Below are 23,592 nucleotides of genomic sequence, written 5' to 3' on the forward strand. Positions count from 1 at the left end.
GCTGTTGTCGCCCTACAGTCCTCTCCGTGCCTCAGCAGCTCCGTGCCGGGACGCCGTCCTCAGGGCTCTGTGTGCCCATGTGGGGTCTAGACCCTCACGCTCTCTTTTTTCCTTCTTGATTTGCTTCAAACAAGTTAGAAAAGGCAAGAAAGCAAAGGGAACATGTATTGCGTTCACCCATACATTTTTTACCATGTTCATTCTTCTTTGCTGTTCCAAGTAAGTTTTATTTTTTTCTTTCTTTTAGATATACTAGCAACAAAAGGTTTTTTCTCATCTGCAAATACATTGATTACTCCTTATGTATCTGAGGAAAAGGCACCTAGATGAATTTTAAGTTCCAGGATTTCTCACATTTATAGGTTTTAGTTTTAAATAATAATCAAAACATACTGAGTATTCACTATGTGCTTTCTTTTTTTTTTTTCAGTTTACTGGCTTTATTGTCCATCTCTCACTGAGACAGTTCCCCCCCACCCCCACCCCACCCCCCACCCGAGAGATGCCGTTCAATCCGCCACAAGATGGGCCCACACATCTTCACCTTGGCCAGGTGGCATTTCAGGCTTTAGTCTGGGTAGATTAGTCCTTCTTCACGTTCACAATCTTCACGCTGTGGCCAGCAGTCTTCTCAGCATTGGCTTTGAATTCGGCCTTCAGGGTGTCCCTGATGGCTTTTGCACAGATCTGCGAGTAGCGGATGTAGCTGAGCCCAGCCTGTCGCCAGTACGCTACCATGATGTCGCGAGGGGGGAGCGCGTGGGAGCAAATCACGAGGACCCACTATGTGCTTTTATATATATGAGTATTAATTCATTTACCCATTGGAAACCCCTTTGAATTAGGTAGTTTTTTTCCATGTTAATAACTCAGACACAGTCATGAAGGGGTTAAGTAACTTTCTGGAATTAGGCAGAAGACTTGAAAGGCAATTCTCTTCACCGTATTCTTCCCTCGTCTCACCTTTCAGTTTCTCCTCTACTCCCCCACAGTTTTTATAAGATATAATCAGTTATGTTTTTTGGAAAACTACACATTTCACTTCTGTTACTTTGATTTTAAGGTTGGTGAAGATCTGCGCCAAGATATGTTAGCTTTACAGATGATAAAGATTATGGATAAGATCTGGCTTAAAGAAGGACTGGATTTGAGGATGGTGATTTTTAAATGTCTCTCAACTGGCAGAGATCGGGGTAAGTGTGGTAGCTTGTTGGTTGTTTGGTGTTTGTCAGTTTATTTTCTGTAAATTTAGCTCCTTGGAGATCTGGTGACATAGTCGGTTATGCATTTGGCTGGTAAACGCAAGGCTAACAGTTTGAAGCTACCAGCTGCTCCTTGGCCGAAAGATGAAGCTTTCTATGCCTGTAAATATCAGAAACAATATTAGTTGCAATATGGAAACCCAAAGGAACAGCCCTACCCTGTTTCAGAGGACTGCGCTGAGTCGGTCCACTTGATGACAGTGTTCTTTCTCGCTGTTTCCTCTTGAAGCTCACAGGTTATCTGCCATAGGATCCAAATGCGTGTAGCATGCGATTACACTATGATCTCAATTTTTTATTTTAATTTCATATTACTTTATTGATTCAGTGTTCATGATTAAATCTCTAAAAATCAACTCAATATGTATCCCTAATAAATGTTTTTCAGGAACCAGGAGTATCTTTTAATTGACCCTACCAGGGCTTTGTGTTCTTTATCTTTTGAATTTAAATATAAGCCCTTATTTCAGTTAAGTCAACTTTGACTATATTTCTGCAAAATAAAAGTGGTTTTCAAAGGTTTTTGTCTTTAAGAACAGGCTTTTCCTATTTGTTCATTAAGTTTTATTCCTACCATATATGTAAACAGAGTAATAATAGTACTATCATTGTGGATATACTGTAATGATTAAATGATGTAATGTAAGACAACCGAGCTCAATAAATGACAACTATTACAATTACTCTTACTCAGAAAATATTTGTTGCCTACCATCAGCAAAATGCTAGGAGTACTTAGTGCTTCTAAAGAGAGTACTTAAAGACATACAAGCAATTAGAAAATGCTTTAATAAGCCACAAGTTCTCCATTTAGAATTACAAAGGCAGTGATGTGGATTTTCAAAGGAGAGAAAGGTTACTGATGTTTGGACAAAATGAGACATGTTTCACACAGTTTATTTGTAGGTTCTAGGAAGCTACTTCAAAGATTATTTTATCTAATCCTTGTAATATTTACCATTGAATTTATGCGTAAGTGGCTAGAGTGAAGGCACGTCACTGTATTTTCAAGGTAGCCCACGCTACCCTGCTTCAGTAGCTCGGACAGCTGTAGAGTTCTTTCTTAGTTCCGTGTGAATGGAGACTGGCTGGCTCCTGGTGTCTTCTACCAAAGATTCTAGTCCTGAGTATTCATATCTCTTAAATAACAAGATGATCAATATTATGGCCTCAGATTTTGAGTTCCTGATTCTTCATATCACCTGATTGTTCTCCTCAGGATTCACACGATCCACGGTCTTTAGGAATGACCCTTGGGTATTTTAGAATGTGAAAGAGTAGGCAAACAAACGTGGAACTTAACTCATGAAACCAGTAAGTCTTCACCATATATCTTAGTTCTCTAGCGCGGCTATAAGAACAGACATTTATTGTCCCACTGTTCTGGAAACTAAGAGTCCAAATCAGAACAGTGCCCTTGTTGTTTTCTTAGGAGGCCTCTGAGAGAAACTCTTCCATGTTGATCTCCCTCCCCCCCTTTCTAGGGCTTCCAACATCCCAGGGGGTTCTTTGTCTTGCAACTGAGTTACCTTCATCTTCATTTGGCCATTCTTTATCTGTCTGAGTATCTTCTCTTTTATAAAGATACTGGTCATTAGGCTTCCGACCCATCCTTTTCTACAAGGGCCTCAGTGTAACTAATAATATCTTCAAAGCCCATATTTCCAAACCAAGTTATATTCACAGGTACAGAAGTTAGGACTTCACCAAATCTTTTGGAGTACCACAGTTCAGCCTATTATGTTATATTAACTCCTGTTAAGTCATATCTTTGTTCTCCTGTACATGTACAATGTGTATCCTATGTGTAAGTTAAAAGTTGATGCTGACTCCAAGTGACCCGAGAGGGTAGAAGTGTCCCTGTTGTTTTCCAAGCTCTTTATAGGAGTAGAAATCCTAGTTGTTCGCCCTTAGAGGGGCTGATGGTTTCAAACTGCACACCTTGTGGATGGCAGCCCAATTCGTAACCACTATGCTGCCAGATCTCCTCTCTACCTAAGTAAAGGACCTTTGTGTTGTTGTGAGCCATTGTTTTTCAGAGTGTCTTGAACTTTTTCTAAAGTCTTGAGTTTTTGTTTTGTTTCATCAAACCTCTCTTTGCTCATGATCAGAACTGAAATTTTATTTTGTAGTTTCTGCCAGGTCATTGAAAACACTTTCCTAAGAGAGGGCCAGAGAGACCAACCCTTGGATCTCTTTTTTTAGTTGATGGCTGAATCTTTGACGCCACTTTTCTTTGTTGTGTTTGTTGTGGCTATAAATCTTGTAAGATTGAAGATTTTTCAACCAGAACCTACTATCTCAGTTGGGTTAGTTTCTATAACTACACTTTGTTAACTTAGTTGAACTTCCGATTTCTTTTTATGTTGTTTCAAATGATTAGATGATCATTTTGTGTTAAATTAAAAGTAAATTTTAGTTCATTCCCATTCTTCCATTCCCAGTCCTTGCATCCTATTCTAAATTGTAAACTTTAGCTTAGCTTTCTGTGAATAGCTTTAGTATATTCTAGCATATACAACAGCCTTTAACACAAAGAGATGAAGTTCTGCATCTGAATTTTGTCTTTAAATAACACACGTTTTAGATTTATATGTGTAAGCACATAAAGCTATTTTATTGTATTCTGTTGTATGGGTGTCTCATAATTTTGTTTGAGACTTATTTTGAAGGAATTCTAAGAAAAGAAGTGGTAGAAAGGTGAGACTTTCTACTCCAGTGAAGGTTTACAGTCTCAAACACCCACAGGGGGAATTCTGCTGTATCTTAGGGGGTCATTATAAATTAGAGTGGACTGGATGGCAGAGAGTGAGATAAGAAAACCAAAATCTATCTAGGGATTTATATTCCTGTCAGGAAGACAAACACATACTTTAGACTTCAGCATCACAGGATAATCTTAACTTTAAAAGAGCTAAATGTACTCTGGAACACTGATCTTGGCTAAATATAAGATTAGACCAATAATTTTGTGCTGAAATTGGACAGCACGTATCTAACAAGTAACTTTTCCACACGAGTGTGCAGACTACAGTTTCAAATGGTCAAATTTAATCTTCTATGTCTGGGTACTTGTGAAAATAAAAGTTTCATTACTCACTGTAATGAAACGTTATTGTCTGACTTATGCTGCCAAAGTTGATCATTGCTAGGTGGTATTTTTCTGTAAGAGATTGCAAACTATAAATTTGAAGTGTTACTTACATTTTCACATTACTTAATATTTTCTTGTTAAAGGCCTGGTGGAGCTAGTTCCTTCTTCAGATACACTTAGGAAAATCCAAGTAGAATATGGTGTGACAGGATCCTTTAAAGATAAGCCACTTGCAGACTGGCTGAGGAAATATAATCCCTCCGAAGAAGAATATGAAAAGGTAATTAGCATGTCTCCTTATTTTAAATAACTTTGTTTAAAATATATTATGTAGATTTTAAGTGCTTTTATTTTTTAGATTTATAGCCATGTAGTCTAGGTTAGGAAAATAATTTTAAAAATAATTTTAAAATAATTTAAAAAATTATTATTACTGGTTCAATAGACTGATCTATAATAGGTCTGTTCAGAGTTTCTATTTCTTCTTGAGTCAATCTTAGTAGTTTGCGTCTTTCTCGAAGTGTAGAAAAGATTATAAACAATGTATTTAATGGAGGAAGCATTTAAGGACTAGAGGAAAGTTATATGTTTCATCGTTGCTACCCTGACTGGCTCATCTCTTCCCCACAACCCTTCAGTAGGGGGGTGTACAGTTGCCTACCGATGGGCTTTGAGCCTCCACTCTGCACTCACCCACATCTACAATGATAGGATTATTTGTTCCTGATCCCTTCGACGGCTTATGATCACACAGGTTGGTGTGCTTCTTCCATGTGGGATTTGTTGCTTCTGAGCTAGATGGCCGCTTATTTATCTTCAAGCCTTTAAGACCCCAGACGCTATATCTTATGATAGCCGGACACCATTAACTTTCTTCACCACATTTGCTTATGCACACGTTTGTCTTCATTGATCGTATCAAGGAGGTGGTCACCCACTGATGTGATTTTTAGTTCCTTGATGTCTGATAACTGGTCCCTTCTACACCTCGTGGTCAGACAGGCTGGTGTGCTTCTTCCATGTGAGTTTTGATGCTTCTGAGCTAAATGGCCGCTTGTTTATCTTCAAGACTTTAAGACCCCAAATGCTCTATATTTTGATAGCTGGACACCATCAGCTTTTTTCACCACATTTACTTATGCACACATTTTACTTAAGCAATCGTGTCGGGAAGGTATGCATCCTGGAATGCCAATTTAATAGAACAACATGTTCTTGCATTGAGTAAGTGCTTGAGTGGAGGCCCAATGTCCATTGGCTGCCTTAATACTAAACCTATAAATATATGCACATAGATCTGTTACCCCATACTCTTTAATAAATATATTTACATATGTGCATTCCAGTGTTTAGACCTCTATAAACACCCGTTGTCACCTAGTTCTTTCCTCTATTTCCTTTTACTTTCCTCTTGTCCTACTATCATGCTCAGCATTCATTTGGGTATCAGTAATTTCTCTTGGTTACATTGCCCTTGCTGAATCCCTACCAGCCCTCTCACACCCTTCTTGCCACTGATTTTGGATCACTTGTTGCTCCCTTGTCCCTGGGTTGGTCAGCACCACCTCCTTACCCCCGCCTCCCCTTCTCCCGTGTCCCCCCAGAACCATTGGTCTCATTGTTTTCTCTTCCAGACTATTCATCCAGTCTATCTTATCTAGATAGATCTGTAGAGATAATAATATGAACCAAAAATCAAGTCATAGCAAGATAGATGATGAATGAGAACACAGCTATGACAACAAAAAAGGAAACCAATTACCCATAGAAGAATAAATTAATTAAAAGAAAAAATTTTTGAAAGAAAGAAAAACCTGTAAATAGATCAAGGGTGATTTTTTATCTCTACGCGCGACCTTCAGTCAATTCCGGTGGGGTACCATGCTTTGGCCCCAGAGTCTGTCCTGGGGAGCTCCCTGCTCTGCTCCCATGGTTGCTCTGCTGCACTCTTTTAGTGGTTTGCCTCAGTGTCACAGGGTCAGTCTGGGCCAGTCCCGCCACTGAGTCTCCAGTGTTGTCCCCCTTAGGACCCTGGGCCAGCAAGGGACGGCGTGTCTCGTCATGGGATCAGCCATATTGTCCACTCTGTGCATTGGCTGTTCAGAGCAGGGATATTGTCCTCAAGGCCTGATGGGCCACAATGTGCTCCACTCTCTCTTCCTCCCTTTTCATTTGTTCCCATTTGCTCTGATCAGACATGTCCCTCTCCCTGAGCTGCAGCTTCAGTGCCATCCTCTCAAGTAAATTCTTCTGGGGGCAGGGACAAGATCCATTTTGGAACATTGTTTTCTCTCTTGTTCTTATTATTGTTAGCTTCCTACTTGTCCCCCACTTCTCCCATATGATTAGGAAGATTTTTTGTTTGTTTGTTTAGTTGGGTGTTTGTTAAGTTATATTCTTAAATGAGATGAGGGAAATCTCTTGGAACAAAAGTCCTCCAATGATGCTAACTGGCCTAAGGAAGATTCAAGTACACTTGGAACGATGATGTAAGAAAATCCCAGTTTCAACATCATTTAATTGCCTTCTTCATATCAAATCGCATATAGGTATCATTTGTTGACATAACAGTATGAAGTAGAGAAATTTTATTCTTTTTTTAAAAAACATTTTATTAGGGGCTCATACAACTCTTATCACAATCCATACATATACATACATCAATTGTATAAAGCACATCTGTACATTCTTTGCCTTAATTATTTTCAAAGCATTTGCTTTCCACTTAAGCCCTCTGCATCAAGTCCTCTTTTTTTCCCCCTCCCTCCACACTCCCCCCTCCCTCATGAGCCCTTGATAATTTGTAGATTATTATTTTGGAGAAATTTTATTCTTTGTGAACCTTTAAACTCTTTTCTGTTTCTTCATGGTTTGAGGCAGAACATGGTTTACAGTGGAAACCAATCCTTGTTTTAAGTAATATAGATTCTTTTGTGATTCTATGTAAATTGCTTGACATATAAATGAATCATAGTGCATGAGTTAAAATCCTGGAAGTGCCACTTAGCAATGTGTGTGGTCTTGGGCAAATAGTATAGCTGCTCTAGTGCTTGTTTTCTTCTTTAAAACGAGGATAAGAATTGTACCGACATTGTTGGTTTTATCTGGGGTTTTAAATTAATTAACATATATACATATATGTTTCATGTACAGGAGTGCCTGGTTCATGGTGTTATGTACGCATTTGCTGTTTGCATCATCATGAACAGATTTCTGAAGGGGCATTATAGAATAAAATTAGCCACATAGACAGAGTCATATGACTGCTCTGCTCAGAAACAAAAATGGATGTTCTTCGGATAGAAATACTCATTATATGCATAGCACTGTTTTCTTCTCTGCAAGCTATTGTATTATTAATTTTAGTCATTACCAGGATAGGCTTGACTAAAAAAATGAAATGTCTCTTCTTTGAGAAGCTTACAGATTATACATAGGGGAAATCAGCAAATGGATCACAAAATGCATTAATTGTATTATTGGATATTTTAAGGTATAAGCTGACTTTCTTTACACATGTCCTTTGGACAAGCCATAAAGGGGGAAAACCGTTTTTCTTTGCAGACTAATCTTTGTCTCGGTGTGTTACCATTGTAGTGAGTACCATAGCTTCGGAGGAACAAGTTTTAAGCGCATCATGTTTAAAAGCTGCTTAAAGGCAGCACTAAGTACAGACTGGAAAGATCTCTGCCTTTTAAAGGCAAAAGCCAGCAAAAAAGCGAGTAAGCATCTTCAGAAGGGTTTTCTTGTTTTTGAGATATGGAAAGACTGGCTTCTATTACCAGACCCAAATTTATATGTCTATTGAGAGAGGAATTATAATAGTATTTTGAAAGAGAGAAATTATTTTCATCTCCTTTATAAGCCTTTAAAATTATTTTTCCCCCAAAATAATTTGACATCTTTATTTCAGGCTTCTGAGAATTTTATTTATTCGTGTGCTGGGTGCTGTGTCGCCACCTATGTTCTAGGCATCTGTGATCGGCACAATGACAACATAATGCTCAGAAGCACGGGACACATGTTTCACATCGACTTTGGGAAGTTCTTGGGCCATGCACAGATGTTTGGTAGCTTCAAAAGGTACTTGTGTTTTATTGTTGTTGCTTATGAAAACAGGTGCTTCCTGTTTCATAAACTACTATCCTGTAACTCTGTCCTGCCTTTTTTTTCATGTGCTTTACCTTATGACTGGGGAGGAAAAGGGCCCTAAAAGATGGCATTCCCAGATAGAAGACTTGAGTGAGTGAGTGAGTGAGTGAGTGAGTGAGTGAGTGAGTGAGTGAACGAGAGTGAGGAAACTTTGTTGAAATGAATTAGGGATATATTTTATTTTGTTTAGTTGTCCATATGTAGTAGAAAATTTCCCATATTATATAATGGTAATGAATACAAAGTTTTTCTCTATGTATTTGTAAATACTGTATATAGATCAATAAATACCACCTTGGAGAAATTTTCACACATAACTTTAAATATACTGGTTTCTGCAAAATGTGTATGTTTTCTTTTAGTTATACAAATTTAAAACGGCCTGGAGAATGTTCAAGTTTGCCAGCCAGAAATTACTATGACTCAGATAACTTAGTTTAATAAGCCAGATATTAATAACAACTAAGTAGCTGTACTACCATTTCATAATGCTTTTGTAAATAATATCTGTGTGCATTTTCTTGGTAAATAGGGATCGGGCTCCTTTTGTGCTGACATCTGACATGGCATACGTTATTAATGGGGGTGAAAAGCCCACCATTCGTTTCCAGTTGTTTGTGGACCTCTGCTGCCAGGCCTACAACTTGATAAGAAAGCAGACAAACCTCTTTCTGAACCTCCTCTCACTGGTAACTGTTCTTTGCATTCAATTAATTTTATGTTAATATCTCATTGTTTCAGTATTTTTTAAAGTATAGTTTGCGATTTTAAAATAAAATGTCTTAAATTGATTGTAGTCACAAATTCCAGGTATGTTATTATTGGAATCTTTAAAAATTAATACTATGTGAAGGAATTCAGACCATGTACATGCATTGTGACTTCGTTTATGTAAAGAACAAAAAAATCAGTCGTAAGGTGGTTGCCTTGGGTGGAAAGTGGTAGTGAGTGGGAGCCTGAGGAGGGCGACTGGGTTACTTATAAATGTCTTAATCTGGATGTGGTCAGATTCTGAAAATTCACAATACTTTTATACTTAAGATTTCTAAACTTTTCTTCATTTTTATGTATATCTGTTTTTTAAAGGGAAAACTGCTTGTTGTTACTGAAATGGACATGGTAGGGTAGTAAGAACAAATCTCGCTTTGTGACTCCCAACAAAGCGCTTCCCTCATCTCAATGTTCTCACCTATAAAGGATTACATAGGTCTCCAAAACCCCAGCACATTTCTCAGACTGACTCCTCTCATTCGCTTTGTTGTGACAACGTAACCAGCTTACATGGGAACGTGGCAAACAGGTTGTTTTTTCCCCAATTTCATTCCCCAAACTGTGTTTTTTTCTTTTGTAGATGATTCCTTCTGGTTTACCAGAACTCACAAGTATTCAAGATTTGAAATATGTTAGAGATGCACTTCAACCGCAAACTACAGATGCAGAAGCTACCATTTTCTTTACTAGGTAAGTATATTGGAGAAGGCTCATAGAATTTGGCTTTGATTTGTTGTACCTTTGTTTAAACAGGTATTCCATGCCAAAATTCTGATGTATAGAGAAAAGGTCAGGATTCATACTTGTAAGAGCAAATAGTAAATAGGTTTTCAAAAGTATGTTTTCTGAAGAAAAAAAAAAAAGGATTTCCCAAAGTACTTAAATAGAGCTTTATTTCTTTCAAAATATTATTTTGAAATTTAGTTAATATATTGTTTCAATTCAGAAAAATCTGTTTTTTAACTTTCTATGAAAGATGTTTTCTGTAGTACAAAATGCCTCTCAATATTTCATTCTAAAAGAATACCTGTACTAATATATTTTTCAGGATTCTGCCTAACAATTTCTGTATCTTACATGCTTAAAGCAGCAAACTCGGGGACACTGTTGTTGTAAACTGTTCTTATAGGCCATATCAATGTCTAGCCATTGAATTTGTCCTTATTGCTTGTGAAGCAAGTAGAGGTTTGGTGACCAGATCACTGATTTCTCTGCTGCATCATCACAGAACCACGACAGGAGAGGTACATGTTCTTTCCTTCACCATTTTTATTTCCTTTTTTCTTTCACTGAAGAAGTACAAAACACCACTCTGAACTTCCCTAAACAATCATCCTGTTAATGTGCCAATCACCTTCTGTCCCTAATGGCTCTTTAGTTAGTGTTGGACCCCACGGGGCTAATAAAAACCAAGCATCATTACAGTGGGGACAATAACATAGAATGGAAACTTGAGCAAACAAATCTTTTTGGACTGGTGAGGTATACTTTAATGGGTCTTTTGTCCTTCATTGGGAGAATGAAACCACTTAGTGTTTTTAAAGGAAATAAAAATTTTAAATCTCTTGTTCTATTCAGAGATGTGAGCATGTGAACATGGACATATACTTTTAACCAGTTTTCTGGTTGTTGTTGTTTTTTAGGTTAATTGAGTCCAGTTTGGGGAGCATCGCCACAAAGTTTAACTTCTTCATTCACAACCTTGCTCAGCTGCGTTTTTCTGGTCTTCCTTCAAATGATGAGCCCATCCTTTCATTTTCACCCAAAACATACTCCTTCCGACAAGACGGTCGGATCCAGGAAGTCTCTGTATTCACCTATCACAAGAAATACAACCCAGATAAGCATTATGTAAGTTTGATTTGAGCCTTTGCAAGCAGCCCCGTGTCCTTGATTGTCCTCCTTTACTGCTCCCTCCCCTGGCTTTGCTGAGGCTCCACGTATTTACTCTGTCCAGGCTTCTTTCTTCCACGGATGGTCCCACCTTACATTAGTGTACTGTAGATAGCCTAATCGTTTATTGATTCTTAATTCCTGGCACATTTGCTTCAATGGAGCCATTTCAAAGACAAAACTACAAGCAGACTATTTTTTATTTTCCAGATTTTCCGATTGCCTTTCCTCTCTTTTTCAAGAGTAAAATTTACTCATAACAAATTCCGTCAATTCAGAAATATATAAAGTAAAAGCCTAAGTTCGCAGTCTGCTCTCCAGAAATAGTGTCGTGTATAACATGACACACATACAAAGTTTTTTTTTTCCAATAAAAATAGAATCTCCAATGTACCTTTTCCCACTCTACTGCCCAGCATAGTCTTCTTTATTGCTGTTGTTTTTCACCCGGTGCTGATATTTTTGGTTGGATGATACCTTCTAGCACTGTCTTTTTTTTATTACAAATGGATAGATTTGGAAAGTCATTTCACCATTTTAATTATACGTTTACCTTTTATTATTAATGTATTTTAGTGTCTTTTTTGCACGTTGACTATTTTATTTCTGTTGAAAATTACTTTTCACTTGTTCATGTTGTGGCCATGGTTCTGTTAGATTTGGCTGCTGTTGTATTTTCTGCTGATTGCAGAATCTTAAACATTTGTCCTATAGATGTTTTAGTTTAGTCTGTCATTTGTCTTACAAATCTGTTGAAATCTTTTTAATTTTATGTTGTCACATCTAACTATTTTAAGTGTTATTTCTGGGACTTGTATTATTGCTAGGTTTTACCCACACCAGATATTAAACATAACCTCCTTTAGGTTTTTTATGCTTTTACAAAATTATTATAAACAAAAATGAAGTCTAAAGGGGTGCAATCAGGGCTGTATGGGAGATGTGGCCAAGTCCTGCAGTGGCAGCCTCATAGGACAGCCCTCGCTGCCCTCAAGGAATAGTAGGCACGCACTATGAGGGGAAATCTCATCATTGCAACTCTCCTGGCCATTTTCTCACCAGTGCAGCTTTAAATTTTCTTAAAACTTCTTCATAATAAACCCTGTAATCATCTTGTGTCTTTTGAGGAAATCTGTCAATATCACCCCCATAGAAGTTCCCCCCAAATAGGCACAGTGACCTTATAAGCTGACCTCTGCCTTGAATTTAGCTAGCCCAGTAGATCCCCCTCAGAAGCTGTGGATTTGGTTGGCTTTTGCTCTCTGAATTGGATTGTTAAATCAAAGACTCGTCCTCAATTACGATTCTGTCCTGAAAATTGTCTTTATTAGTTTTGATCTTGCGTACAGGACTGACAGGTCAGCTCTTTGAGCTAGCAGCTGATTTCTACACAGCACTGTTGGCTGCCATATGTAAAAGGCTAGATAAGGTCAAGATGTTCACATCACATTGAGAATGCTGAACATTTTGAGATTCCCAACTTCAGTAGCTAGCACATCAATAGTAATTCTACAGTCTTCTTCCTTCAGTTTTGAAACTAAAGTCACAGTTCCGTCATTTACCAAGGTTGACAGTCTTCCCCCTCTTGGCTCATCTTTGATATTTTCCCAACTGTCCTTAAAATGCTTGATCTTTCTGAAAACTGTTGTTTTCTGATGGGGGGGGGGGGGTGAGGCAGGAGCAGCATTCTCATTAACTGGTTTCAGAGCTTCAGTGACTTGAGAAGATAGCCACTTGAATTTTGCTAAAAATTACTCCTGACCTCAAAATATATTTTTCATGGCTCAAAAAGTGTTACCCTTTTCTTGAAGGTACCTAATGATGCTTAAACAAGTATATTACTTAGAGAACTCATCTACTACTGCCATCAATAGACATTTAAACACATTATGATTGAAATAAAACTATACCTGTATGAACTAGCACCTTAGCAGTAAGCAATACTTTCTCTCTATCTTCATAATTAGGGATTTACCTTTCAGGATATTTAATTGTCTTAATACCATATTATCAAGTAGTTCAGTCTGTCCACTATGATTTGTAATGCTACCTTATAGATATTAAGTTTATAGAGATCCCTACATTTATTTCTAGTTTTCTATTCTATGTTATATAATTGTAAAATTTAACTATCCAGTAAGAAATGCTCACTTTTCTTCCCACCCCTGTAAACTTTGCTTTTTCTTCTCTATTATCCTATCAGATGAGATTACTAATAAACATATTCAGTAGAAATACATTTCTAGATTTGGCAAGTATGTAAATTATTTAATCCTAGAAATAAGATGACTTTCCTTTCAGTTTTGTAATACATACCTTACTATGATGACAATCAATTTTAGAATGTAATTAGATATGCTATAAGCATGACTTATGCTTGCTGGTTCCTACTCGTAACATGTATATTACCAAGGTAAAAGCGCTTAAACCATACAAACAGTTAAGTTAAACTTTGTCTTTGTCAGGAAAGGAGGTTTTGTTCAGAAGCATAATGAGCATCTGGGGTGGTTTCTTTTCAGATCTATGTCGTCCGAATTTTGAGGGAAGGGCAACTTGAGCCATCATTTGTCTTCCGAACTTTTGACGAGTTTCAAGAACTTCACAATAAGCTCAGTATTATTTTTCCACTGTGGAAGTTACCAGGGTATGTTCCTATCCTTGTCCATTAATAATCCTTTTTTACAGGAAACACTTTTTTCAAAAAACTTTGTGTTAACATTTAGTAAGTTACTATGGCTAATCTATGACTTGTTTTCCTTTGTATCATAAGAGACTAGTGCACGACTGAAAATACACACACCTAAAGTTCTTGTTCGGTGAATAAATGCTGAATATATTAAACTTAAAATTGGGGTTTTCAGATTTTTTATCAGGTTTTTTATTTTAATAAAACAAAATGTATTGTCTCTACCACAATTAGTATAACAAGATCATTTGGAATCTTGGTTTCAAAAAGTCAGATGCTAAATCACTGCAGAAATAATTTATTATGGTCCATACTGATCCTTACAAAAAATAATAAATTGAGGCAAGCTTATCGTTGAGACTGTTAATTAAAATTTTAGTTCTTCATTTTGTAGTTGATTGCCTTTGGAAAGCTTTAGTTTTACTGTAGTTAAATAACCTGTAGGTTTTCTGTATCATGTTGCTCATAGTCTTTTCAAACTAGATTTCAAAAGTCAGGAGGAGATAAAGTCAGTATCAGACAGTCTCATGGTGCTGCTGTGAGTTGAGACGATCATGTCAGCATATACCATAGGCCTTGTGGCAGTATTTGCGAATTTTACTTGTATCTGGAATAGCCAATGAATGGCTGAGTATAATTGTTTTTTTCAAGCATCAGATCTGGATAAAATATTTGTGGATAATTAAACTTGTACAAAAAAATAAATGGAAAAGCAGGCAAGTAAATTATAAAGTAATAGAATAAGCAAGTAAAATATATAATACATAAATTGTATCAATTTTTTTTCTTTTTAGGGAGGGAGGGAGGGTGTGTGGATGTGGGTGGGTGTGGGTGTGGGTGTCATATCAATTTTTTTAAGTTCAAACTAAACTATTGTCATCTAGTCCATTCTGACTCATCGTGATCCAATAGGACAGGGTAGAACTTTCACTTTGAATTTTCTAGACTATAACTTTTAATGGAAGTAGAAAGCCTTATCTTTCTCCCACAGAGTGGCTGGTAGCTTTGAACCGCTGACCTTAGGGTTAGGAGCCCAATGGGTAACCACTGTGCCACCAGGACTCCTTTGATAATATTAAGTCTAGGAAATTAGCAACATACGCACTTTTGTACCAAAATTCATAAAAGGATATTGGTTAGGCCTAAAAACAGGCATGTACATATGTAAATATATATATAATGTTAAATAGATCTATGTACTTATATCTATATGTTAAGAATTAAGGTAGCAGATGGACATTGGGCCTCAACTCAAGTACTCCCTCAACACAAGAACACTTTATTCTAGTAATTCGGCATTCTGTGATGCTCACCTTCCCAACACTATCGCTGAAGACAAAATGGATGCATAAGCAAATGTAAAAAAAGCTGATGGTGCCCGGCTATCAAAAGATATAGCATCTGGGGTCTTAAAGGCTTGAAGATAAATAAGCGCCACCTATCTGAGAAGAAGCACATGGAAGAAGCACACCAGCCTGGGCGATCATGAGTTGTCAGTGGGATCAAGTATCAGGCATCTAAGACCCAGAACAAAATCATACCAATGTGAATGCGGTAGGGGGGAATTGGGGGGGCACACAGTGGAGACCCAAAGCCCATCTATAGACAATTGAACATCCCCTCACAGAAAGGTCACAAGGAAGAGATGAGCTAGTCAGGGTGCTGTATAGCACTGAGGAAATATACAACTTTCCTCTAATTTTTTCATGTTTCCTACCCCCCACTATCATGACTTCAATTCTACCTTACAAATCGGACTAGACCAGAACATGTACACTGCTATAGATAAGAACCCGCAACACAAGGAATCCAGGATATATACACTTCTCAGGACCAACAGTGAGAATAGAGATACCAGGAGGATTAGGAGAAGGTGGGGGGAGGAATGGGAAATCGATCACAAGGGTCGCCATATAACCCCCTCCCAGGGGGATGAACAACAGAAAAAATGGGTGAAGGGTGACAGGAGGATGATGTAAGATATGAAAATAATAATTCATAATTTATCAAGGGTTCGTGAGGGAGGGGAGGAAATGAGCTTATATCAAGGGCTCAAGTAGAAAGAAAATGCTTTGAAAATGATGATGGCAACATATGTACAAATGTGCTTGACACAATGGATGAATATATAGATTTTAATAAGAGATGTAAGAGCCCCCAATAAAAATATTTAACAAAAAAAGGATAATGGGTAGTTGAGCTATTCATCTGCAGTACTTTAATTAACCTTTTCTTGAAGGATAATTAAAGCTTTGACTTTGTTGTCTCTATCATAGTAAGCAAAAGAAGATAATAATTTGGAGTCGGTTTAAAAATGGCAGATGCTCCCTAAAGTACAAAAGTATTAAGGCTTCAATGTGCATTCAAGTGTTTCTAAAAATATATTTCTAAGTAAGTATTGTGCTTGACTCTACAAATATTACAGGTGAAATCACCTAAATCTCACTTGATTGTGTTTTTTCTCTCTTTTGTAGCTTTCCTAACAGGATGGTTCTAGGAAGAACACACATAAAAGATGTGGCAGCCAAGAGGAAGATTGAGTTAAACAGCTATTTGCAGAGTCTGATGAGTGCTTCAGCTGACGTCGCAGAGGTGACCTCCTAAGTGACAAGTGGCAGTGTTCTGCATCTTCTGTGCTACATCGCATTTTAAACTGATTCTCTCTTGTTTCCCTTCGTTCTTAGTGTGATCTTGTCTGTACGTTTTTCCACCCGTTACTTCGTGATGAGAAAGCTGAAGGAATAGCTAGGTCTGCAGGTGAGTTTTTTTCCTTTGGTCCATAGTTCATTTGTTCCCTTTCCCCTGCAGGTCTACAACTGTGGTAGGGTCACCGTGGGGTGACTGGCTGTGGTCACTGGGAAGGGATTCTCGCTAAGCCAGTTTATTTCTGTACAAACATAATAGAACTAATATAAGTGTGATTATTAAAGAATTATGAATCAGTTATGAACCAGGTTCTTTTTGTTGTTTTGTTTGTACATGTAGTTTGAACTACCATAAGTAGGATTAAATAAACTGATAGAAATATGTATTTCCAGTTGCAGGTCCTTTCAGTCCTCCTCCAGGTCAAGTAGGAGGAGCAGTGAAATTATCTGTGTCTTACAGAAATGGCACTCTCTTCATCATGGTGATGCACATCAAAGATCTTGTGAGTGGTTACAAATAGTGATGGTTATAGAAGTAGCCTCTATCTGGGTAGGAAATGTTACTATTCAGGAATTGCTTTTCTTTATAGGTTACTGAAGACGGGGCTGACCCAAATCCATATGTCAAAACTTACCTACTTCCAGATACCCACAAAACATCCAAACGTAAAACTAAAATTTCACGAAAAACGAGGAATCCAACATTCAATGAAATGGTAAGTTAAAGTTAATTCTAAAATGTTCTTACATCTATTGGGTTTTATTAGAAGCATATAAAATATAATTTTCTACCTATCAGTTGTTGAATTACTGAATGCACTATAGAAGCAATTCAATAGGTGTCTAATGGTATTTAACAAAATGACGCAGAAGAAAACCCTCAATCATTAACCTTTAGGTTTTAAAAAGATCTTAGAGAGATCATGATTAAATGATCCTTCTAGAACTTGAACTTATTTTATAACATTCTCAAACCATAGTTCCCTATGTATGCTTAAATGCTTCCAAACCTTTGACTTTGTCCTAGTCACCTGCAATCTTTATTCCCTGTGATCGCACCCCTACAGCTCACTCATCCGTCTTGGATCTACTCGGAGCAATTCTGTTCCATCTTCTACATGGCAGCCCTTCCGTAATTGAAATTAAAATGCCTTGTTTCTGCTTTAAAAATATCCTCAGTACCTTTACCTTCACTTCATAAAATAAGGTTTCCAAATCATTCCTCATTCCTGATCATTCTCATTCAAACATAGTTCAGTCTGTCAGCCCTTTTACAGTTAAACTTACTGCCACTGAGTCAATGCCGACTCAGAGTGACCCTTTAGGAAAGGGTACAACTGCCCCCTGTGAGTTTCCAGACTGTAACTCTATGAGAGTGGAAAGCTCTGTCTTTCTCCCTCGGAATGGTTGGTGGTGGTTTTGAACTGCTAATCTTGTTAATCACAGCTGAATGTGTAGCCTCTCTGCCACCACGGCCCCCTTTTAGAGTAGATTGCTCAAAAAGTAAAGCATCCATTCATCTGTGTGAAACAGGGCTGTGCTATTGTTGAGATGCTCGTGGTTAACTCAAAAACTTATTAAAAGCTGCAAAGATTTTGTTCTGATTTTTCCTCCCCCTTCACCTACTTAGTTAGAATAACCCCCATTATTGTGTATATTACATTCCCTCCACACAAAAACGTCTGGATAGAGATGGAAGCAGGCAATTTCAAATTTTCATCAAGGGTATAAATTTTAAAACCATTAAAATTACATCTTGTATTGCCTTTTTTACAGTATTGGGTTTTTCAGATGGGCTTTGGGACTCTACTTAAATCTTACCTCAATACAAGAGCGGCTTGTTCTAATCCTGTGGCATTGTATGATACTCACCTTCCTGACATGATTGCTGAAGACAAAATGGGTGAATAAGCAAATGTGGTGAAGAAAGCAGAGGGTGCCTGGCTATTAAAAGATATAGTGTCTGTGGTCTTAAAGGCTTGAAGGTGAACAACCAGCTATCTAGCAGGGAAGCAACAAAGCCCACAGGAAGAAGCACACCAGCCTGTGTGATCATGAGGTATTGAAGGGAAGAGGTATCAGAAGTTCAAAAACAAGCAACCAAATCAATGTGAAGGGGCATGAATATAGTAGAGATCCAAACCCCCCTGTAAGGTAATTGGACAGTCTCTCGGATGATAAGTTAAGGGTGCTGTATCACACTGATAAACCACATAACTATCCTCTAGTTCTTTAATAATAATTCTTCCCCTTACTATTATGTTTTTCATTTGTTCTACCTCATTCATCATGTTAGATTTGTGTTTGTTCGTTTGTACATTTAAGATCTTTCAGTACATGAAAGTCAAGATAGATAACCCTTCAGAAAGAGTAACAGATATAATGGTTCCCTGAAGATACAGGAATTGAGGGTGGGGGCAGGAATGGGGGGGGGGGAATGGGGAGCTGATAACATTGATGACTATATAATTCCACTCGATGGGATCAAACAGAATTATATGTGAATATATTGGATTGCATAAGATATGGAAAAAAATACTACTGCTACTAATAATAATAAGGGTTCCTACCTGATATCAAGGAGTTTAAGAAGAAAGAACATGTTTTGAAACTGATTGTGATAGCAGTCATACAACACTGTTTGATGTGATTGAACTGTGTAATGTTATATCTGTAAGAGCTCCCAATAAAATGATTTTTTTAAACATACACACAAAAAGAAATTTTTTTAAAGTATTGGTTCTTTTTTAGATCTAGTAATTCTGTGCTCTCTGTTGTTTTAGTCACTTTAATTAAACTAGATTAGGTAAGGAGTTCTTTCTCAGAATTTATGGTGAGCCTTTCTAAAGGGAAAGAATTTCTGAGTTATTGTGAATATGATGAGTTTTGAAATAGTATTCCAGATTTGCTGCTAACTGCATTTTTAGTCGATGAATTTGTATTTGATAATCAGAAACCATCACTTCACGGTACGTAAAATCCAGCAGAAAAAGAAGACAAAGGGAGTTTTCATCTCTCCTGGTTTATAATATAATTGCAGTAGTGCTCTCCCAGCTTGCTTCCCTCCATTTCCAGCCAGCGGATCATCTTAGGTGTACTTCTGTGTAGCTCCTTTCTCCGTCCCCACCATCTCAGAAAAAAATCACGTTTACTGTTCCTGTGTCTGTCGGACACCCAAAGGAAGAAGAACAGAATGCAGGACTCCTGAAACACAAATGGGCTTTTAAAGAAATGAGACAACGTGTGTAATCAGTGTCAGTGATTCGTGGCCACTCTTTGGCTAATATTCCACTTACTTCACTTAGAATATTACAAAGGAAAGTAAACTAGTGTAACTCGTAATGTACTGTTTCATTTCCCCCTGCTTTAGCTGGTGTACAGTGGCTACAGCAAAGAGACCTTAAAACAGAGAGAACTTCAGCTCAGCGTGCTCAGTGCAGAATCCCTGCGGGAGAACTCTTTCTTGGGTGGAGTAACCCTGCCTCTGAGAGACTTCAACTTAAGTAAAGAGACGGTGAAGTGGTATCAGCTGACTGCAGCCACCTATTTGTGAACTAGAAATTTCTGAGCTTTAGAAGCAAGACCGGGTATTATAAATGTGTATGAACAGACACACCCAATTGTGAGTGGTGTACAGTGTTTTTATACTTGCACAGAAACTATACTTGTTCTGTTTCAGCAATTCTGTTGGATGAACCAAGAGTCACAAAATTAACTTGTATGAATTTGTGGAAGTTATTTCTGTTTTAAAGTCATTAAGAATGCTACAAACCCTAAATTTATAATGAGTCTTGAAAACAATATTGAATTGATGAAGTTTTAAATCCTTTTTTCTGAGTGATGTCTTGGGTCTGATCTGATAGCTTCCCTTGAGCCACCTGTTGGACATCGTGTCTTAGACTGACCCAGTGTGTATTTCTTTTCCTGTTATGCACCTTACAGCCTTTACCACTGTGCACGCTCACAAACACCAAAGGGAGGGCAGGTGTGGTGTCAGCATGTACTGCAGCTGCTATTCACAGAGCCGAAAAGCAAAGCACAAATCACACGTAGTTATGTTAAAAACTACTCAGTAGTTAAGTAGAGGGGAGGAAAATAATGTTGCTCGTTAGTATTCATGACTTCAACGCCTTTTTCAGAATAAGTGCCACTTATTGAAGTTGTAAATAATGGTGCCTTAACTTCCTATGCTTCCTTGGCACTTCATTTCTGATGGCTTTTCCTGACTTGTGAGAAATTATTAATAAGTGTTTTCCCCTCACTTTCAGTTTACTAGAGACAAGAAATGGTCTGTCTACTAGTGTTTTTCCCACAGAAAGGTCTTTCTGTGCTATTGAGACTTCAGCAGTCAAGCCATTTCGTCTTAAGTGTTTGTTACCACTAACTGAATATAAGGTCGATTAATACAGTTGTATGTTAAATTCCATCATTCCATTATAATTCTACACTTATTTCCAGCAGCGTGACTTGAAGTTTGGTTATTTCACCCCGTGTACATATGCGCACTCCTTCGGTGGGCGCTTGTCCACTCGTCCACCCGTTCCTGCTTGCTGTAAGAGCTCCAGGAGCAGGCAGGCCTTCCATGAGGGGCCCAGGAAAGAATACTTTGGTCCAGACCGAATTTAAATGTAGACATTTATAGAAAAGTTTGTCTTGTAAATGGGCTTAGTTATGTTTGTAAACACTGTACATGAAATAATTATTTTCCCTAATATATCAGGATTCAGACTCATAAAGCTTATGATTATTAAGACTATTCTGTAGTAGCCATGAAGAATAAGATCCATTTTCAGTAATTATTCATTCCGCTTCACAAATAATTGTGTTTAGTGTAGATAAATACAGACACCCAGCATTTAGTCCTGTGGCTTGGATAGAAAGTCCGACACGTTGTAAATGGCACTAGCGATGGCAGCAATCTGAGAGCGGTGAGATGACTGACAGGTAAGTAATGAGCTACACCAGGAGATGGGGCAGCCTCAGTCAAATTCATTATCCAGTGCAGACTTTATGAACTGTGCACATGTGTAATGTAAAGAATGTGCGCACAGCAGAAGGAAAATGGTTAAAGATGTGTCAATAGAAGTTTAAACAAAAGAAACTTGAAATTTTTGGTGCCTAACACTAATGGTCCATTTATAGAAAAATTCATGTTATATCTTTTTTCCCCTATTTAATAAGTTAATGTATGTGTACATCAAAGAATCACCATTTATTTGCTTTTTTCCACATCCAGGTAATAATTCTGTAAAAGTATGTAAGTTTCTTTGCAAATGTAAAGACCTGCTAGAGGATGCTTATTAACGCATTTGAACTTGGTTCCAGTCCCTCTGTTGCCACTCAGCATGGAAACGAGTGCTCTCTCGCGCGGTCTAAGAGATCCTTGCTCATTGGAGTCAATGTGTACTGCCTTTTACAGTCTTACAGCAAGCAGACTTTACCTCAGATAACGGAACTAGAAAATGTAATGTCACTTTGTAATTATAAGAATCAGGCATCTTATCTTAAAATGTATATTGTGATTAATTAATACTGTACAGTTAACCAGAATTTAGAACAAGTGATAATGATATTTTCTCTCATTTTATTTCATTGTTGTAACTTTATGAAAAAACAAATGCACACCCCCATACATACTTATTTTACAAATACATAATAATATAAGTTATTTCTTTGTAAAATTCTAATCTTCAGCCCTTACCCAAAGAAAATAGAAAGGACAGAGGAGCCTCTTTACACTACTACCAATGGATTTAAAATCAGTAATATTTGTAAACTTTTTAAAAAGCTTACATTAAGTAAAAAAAGGTTTAAGTAAACTGGCAGTGACACTAATTTATATGTATAATCACTTTGTTTTATACTGTCTTTATTGGGTAAGAATAATCATGCTATATGGAAGTCCAGCACCAGAAGAATCCTTCCTCTTGCCAGTTTATGGGGATTTGAAGTTAATGTTTTATCCCAAGAGCCTATTATGTTCACACTGAGGAACCCAGTATAAAACTTGCACTGACTTTTTATTACTGTCTCTATATGAACCTGAACATGGAGATCACTTAATGTTAGAGTGTGTATGGGCCTGGATACAGTGTTCTTTTTATCTTTTTCAAATTAGACTTGTATAAAAACTTCATCATCTTGCCTTAAATTGGTTGACTGTTCTTTATAGAATTGAAGTATTTTAAAAAAAGATACATTCAATTTTGATACTTATACTAAAGATTAAAAAGGACTGAAGTCCTAGTATCCTGATACACAGATTAACTTACATGCTGTTTGACTAGCAGTGCAAATGTGAATGAATATGATTATTCTCATCTAAAAAACCAAATACTGTAGCTGTATTAAGGTAGTGAAAAAAGATGTATAATATTTTTATTAATACCTTGAATATATTCATGGATTGAATGTGACTTCCATAGCTATACTTTGATTATATTAAAGTATTTCTGAATTAAAGAATTCTATTGTGTATTTTCTCATTGACATACTAATATTTGTGTAATATTGGTGTAAATTTGATAAGAGCTCACTATTATTGTTCTTTGCATCCCACCCAGGAAGTTTATTACTTTCAGATCTTGCATTTCAGAATAACCTGTTACTTTCCCCCGTGTCTGACGAGGGGGTCTGATTTCTCAGTGTAGTTTTTAATAGGTATGAATTGCTACAACTGTTATCACCATTTCCTTAAACTAGAGAGAGTTCTGAGAGTACCTTTGGCAGTTGCCCTAATAGCAGAGCTTTGAATTCTGATATCATCTCACCCTCCTGGAAAGATACTGGTGGGAAGCTGTAATTTCTGATCCAAAAGATAGCATATAAAAAGTTTCTGATCCAAGAGATCCAGAGCCTATGAAAGCAATAACAAAAGTTAGGTCCAAATCTTGGGGTGATGAACTCAGTTTTGGTCAGGGAAAAACTGTATAACTTAAGTTTGTAAATGCACACAAAAGTTGTAGACAATACTGTGGAGAGCAAATGTTTTAAGAATGATGAGGGCAGCGAATGTACAAATGTGGTTTACACAATTGATTGTGATAGGAGTTTCATGAGCCCCTAATAAATGATTTTTTAAAAAGTAGA

At 37.3% G+C, this 23,592-nt stretch overlaps 1 protein-coding gene and 1 pseudogene across 1 annotated transcript in view; one reads left to right on the plus strand and one right to left on the minus strand.

The window, feature by feature from the left end:
* Window positions 1–22,939, plus strand: part of PIK3C2A (phosphatidylinositol-4-phosphate 3-kinase catalytic subunit type 2 alpha) — a 109,024-nt gene extending 86,085 nt beyond the window's left edge. Inside the window, exons 22-33 of the mRNA XM_075546005.1 lie at window positions 1,064–1,193; window positions 4,500–4,636; window positions 8,270–8,439; window positions 9,041–9,197; window positions 9,860–9,969; window positions 10,923–11,130; window positions 13,692–13,816; window positions 16,333–16,450; window positions 16,543–16,615; window positions 16,897–17,006; window positions 17,094–17,219; window positions 19,874–22,939. Coding sequence (XP_075402120.1) covers window positions 1,064–1,193; window positions 4,500–4,636; window positions 8,270–8,439; window positions 9,041–9,197; window positions 9,860–9,969; window positions 10,923–11,130; window positions 13,692–13,816; window positions 16,333–16,450; window positions 16,543–16,615; window positions 16,897–17,006; window positions 17,094–17,219; window positions 19,874–20,056 — 1,647 coding nt within the window. The 3' untranslated portion in view covers window positions 20,057–22,939. The remainder of the gene's footprint in view (window positions 1–1,063; window positions 1,194–4,499; window positions 4,637–8,269; window positions 8,440–9,040; window positions 9,198–9,859; window positions 9,970–10,922; window positions 11,131–13,691; window positions 13,817–16,332; window positions 16,451–16,542; window positions 16,616–16,896; window positions 17,007–17,093; window positions 17,220–19,873) is intronic.
* Window positions 494–738, minus strand: LOC142446672 (ATP synthase F(1) complex subunit epsilon, mitochondrial pseudogene; annotated as a pseudogene).
* Window positions 22,940–23,592: the final 653 nt, after the last annotated feature.

The sequence above is a fragment of the Tenrec ecaudatus genome, chromosome 4 (genome assembly GCF_050624435.1).
Source record: "Tenrec ecaudatus isolate mTenEca1 chromosome 4, mTenEca1.hap1, whole genome shotgun sequence".
In the NCBI taxonomy this organism is placed as follows: Eukaryota; Metazoa; Chordata; class Mammalia; order Afrosoricida; family Tenrecidae; genus Tenrec; species Tenrec ecaudatus.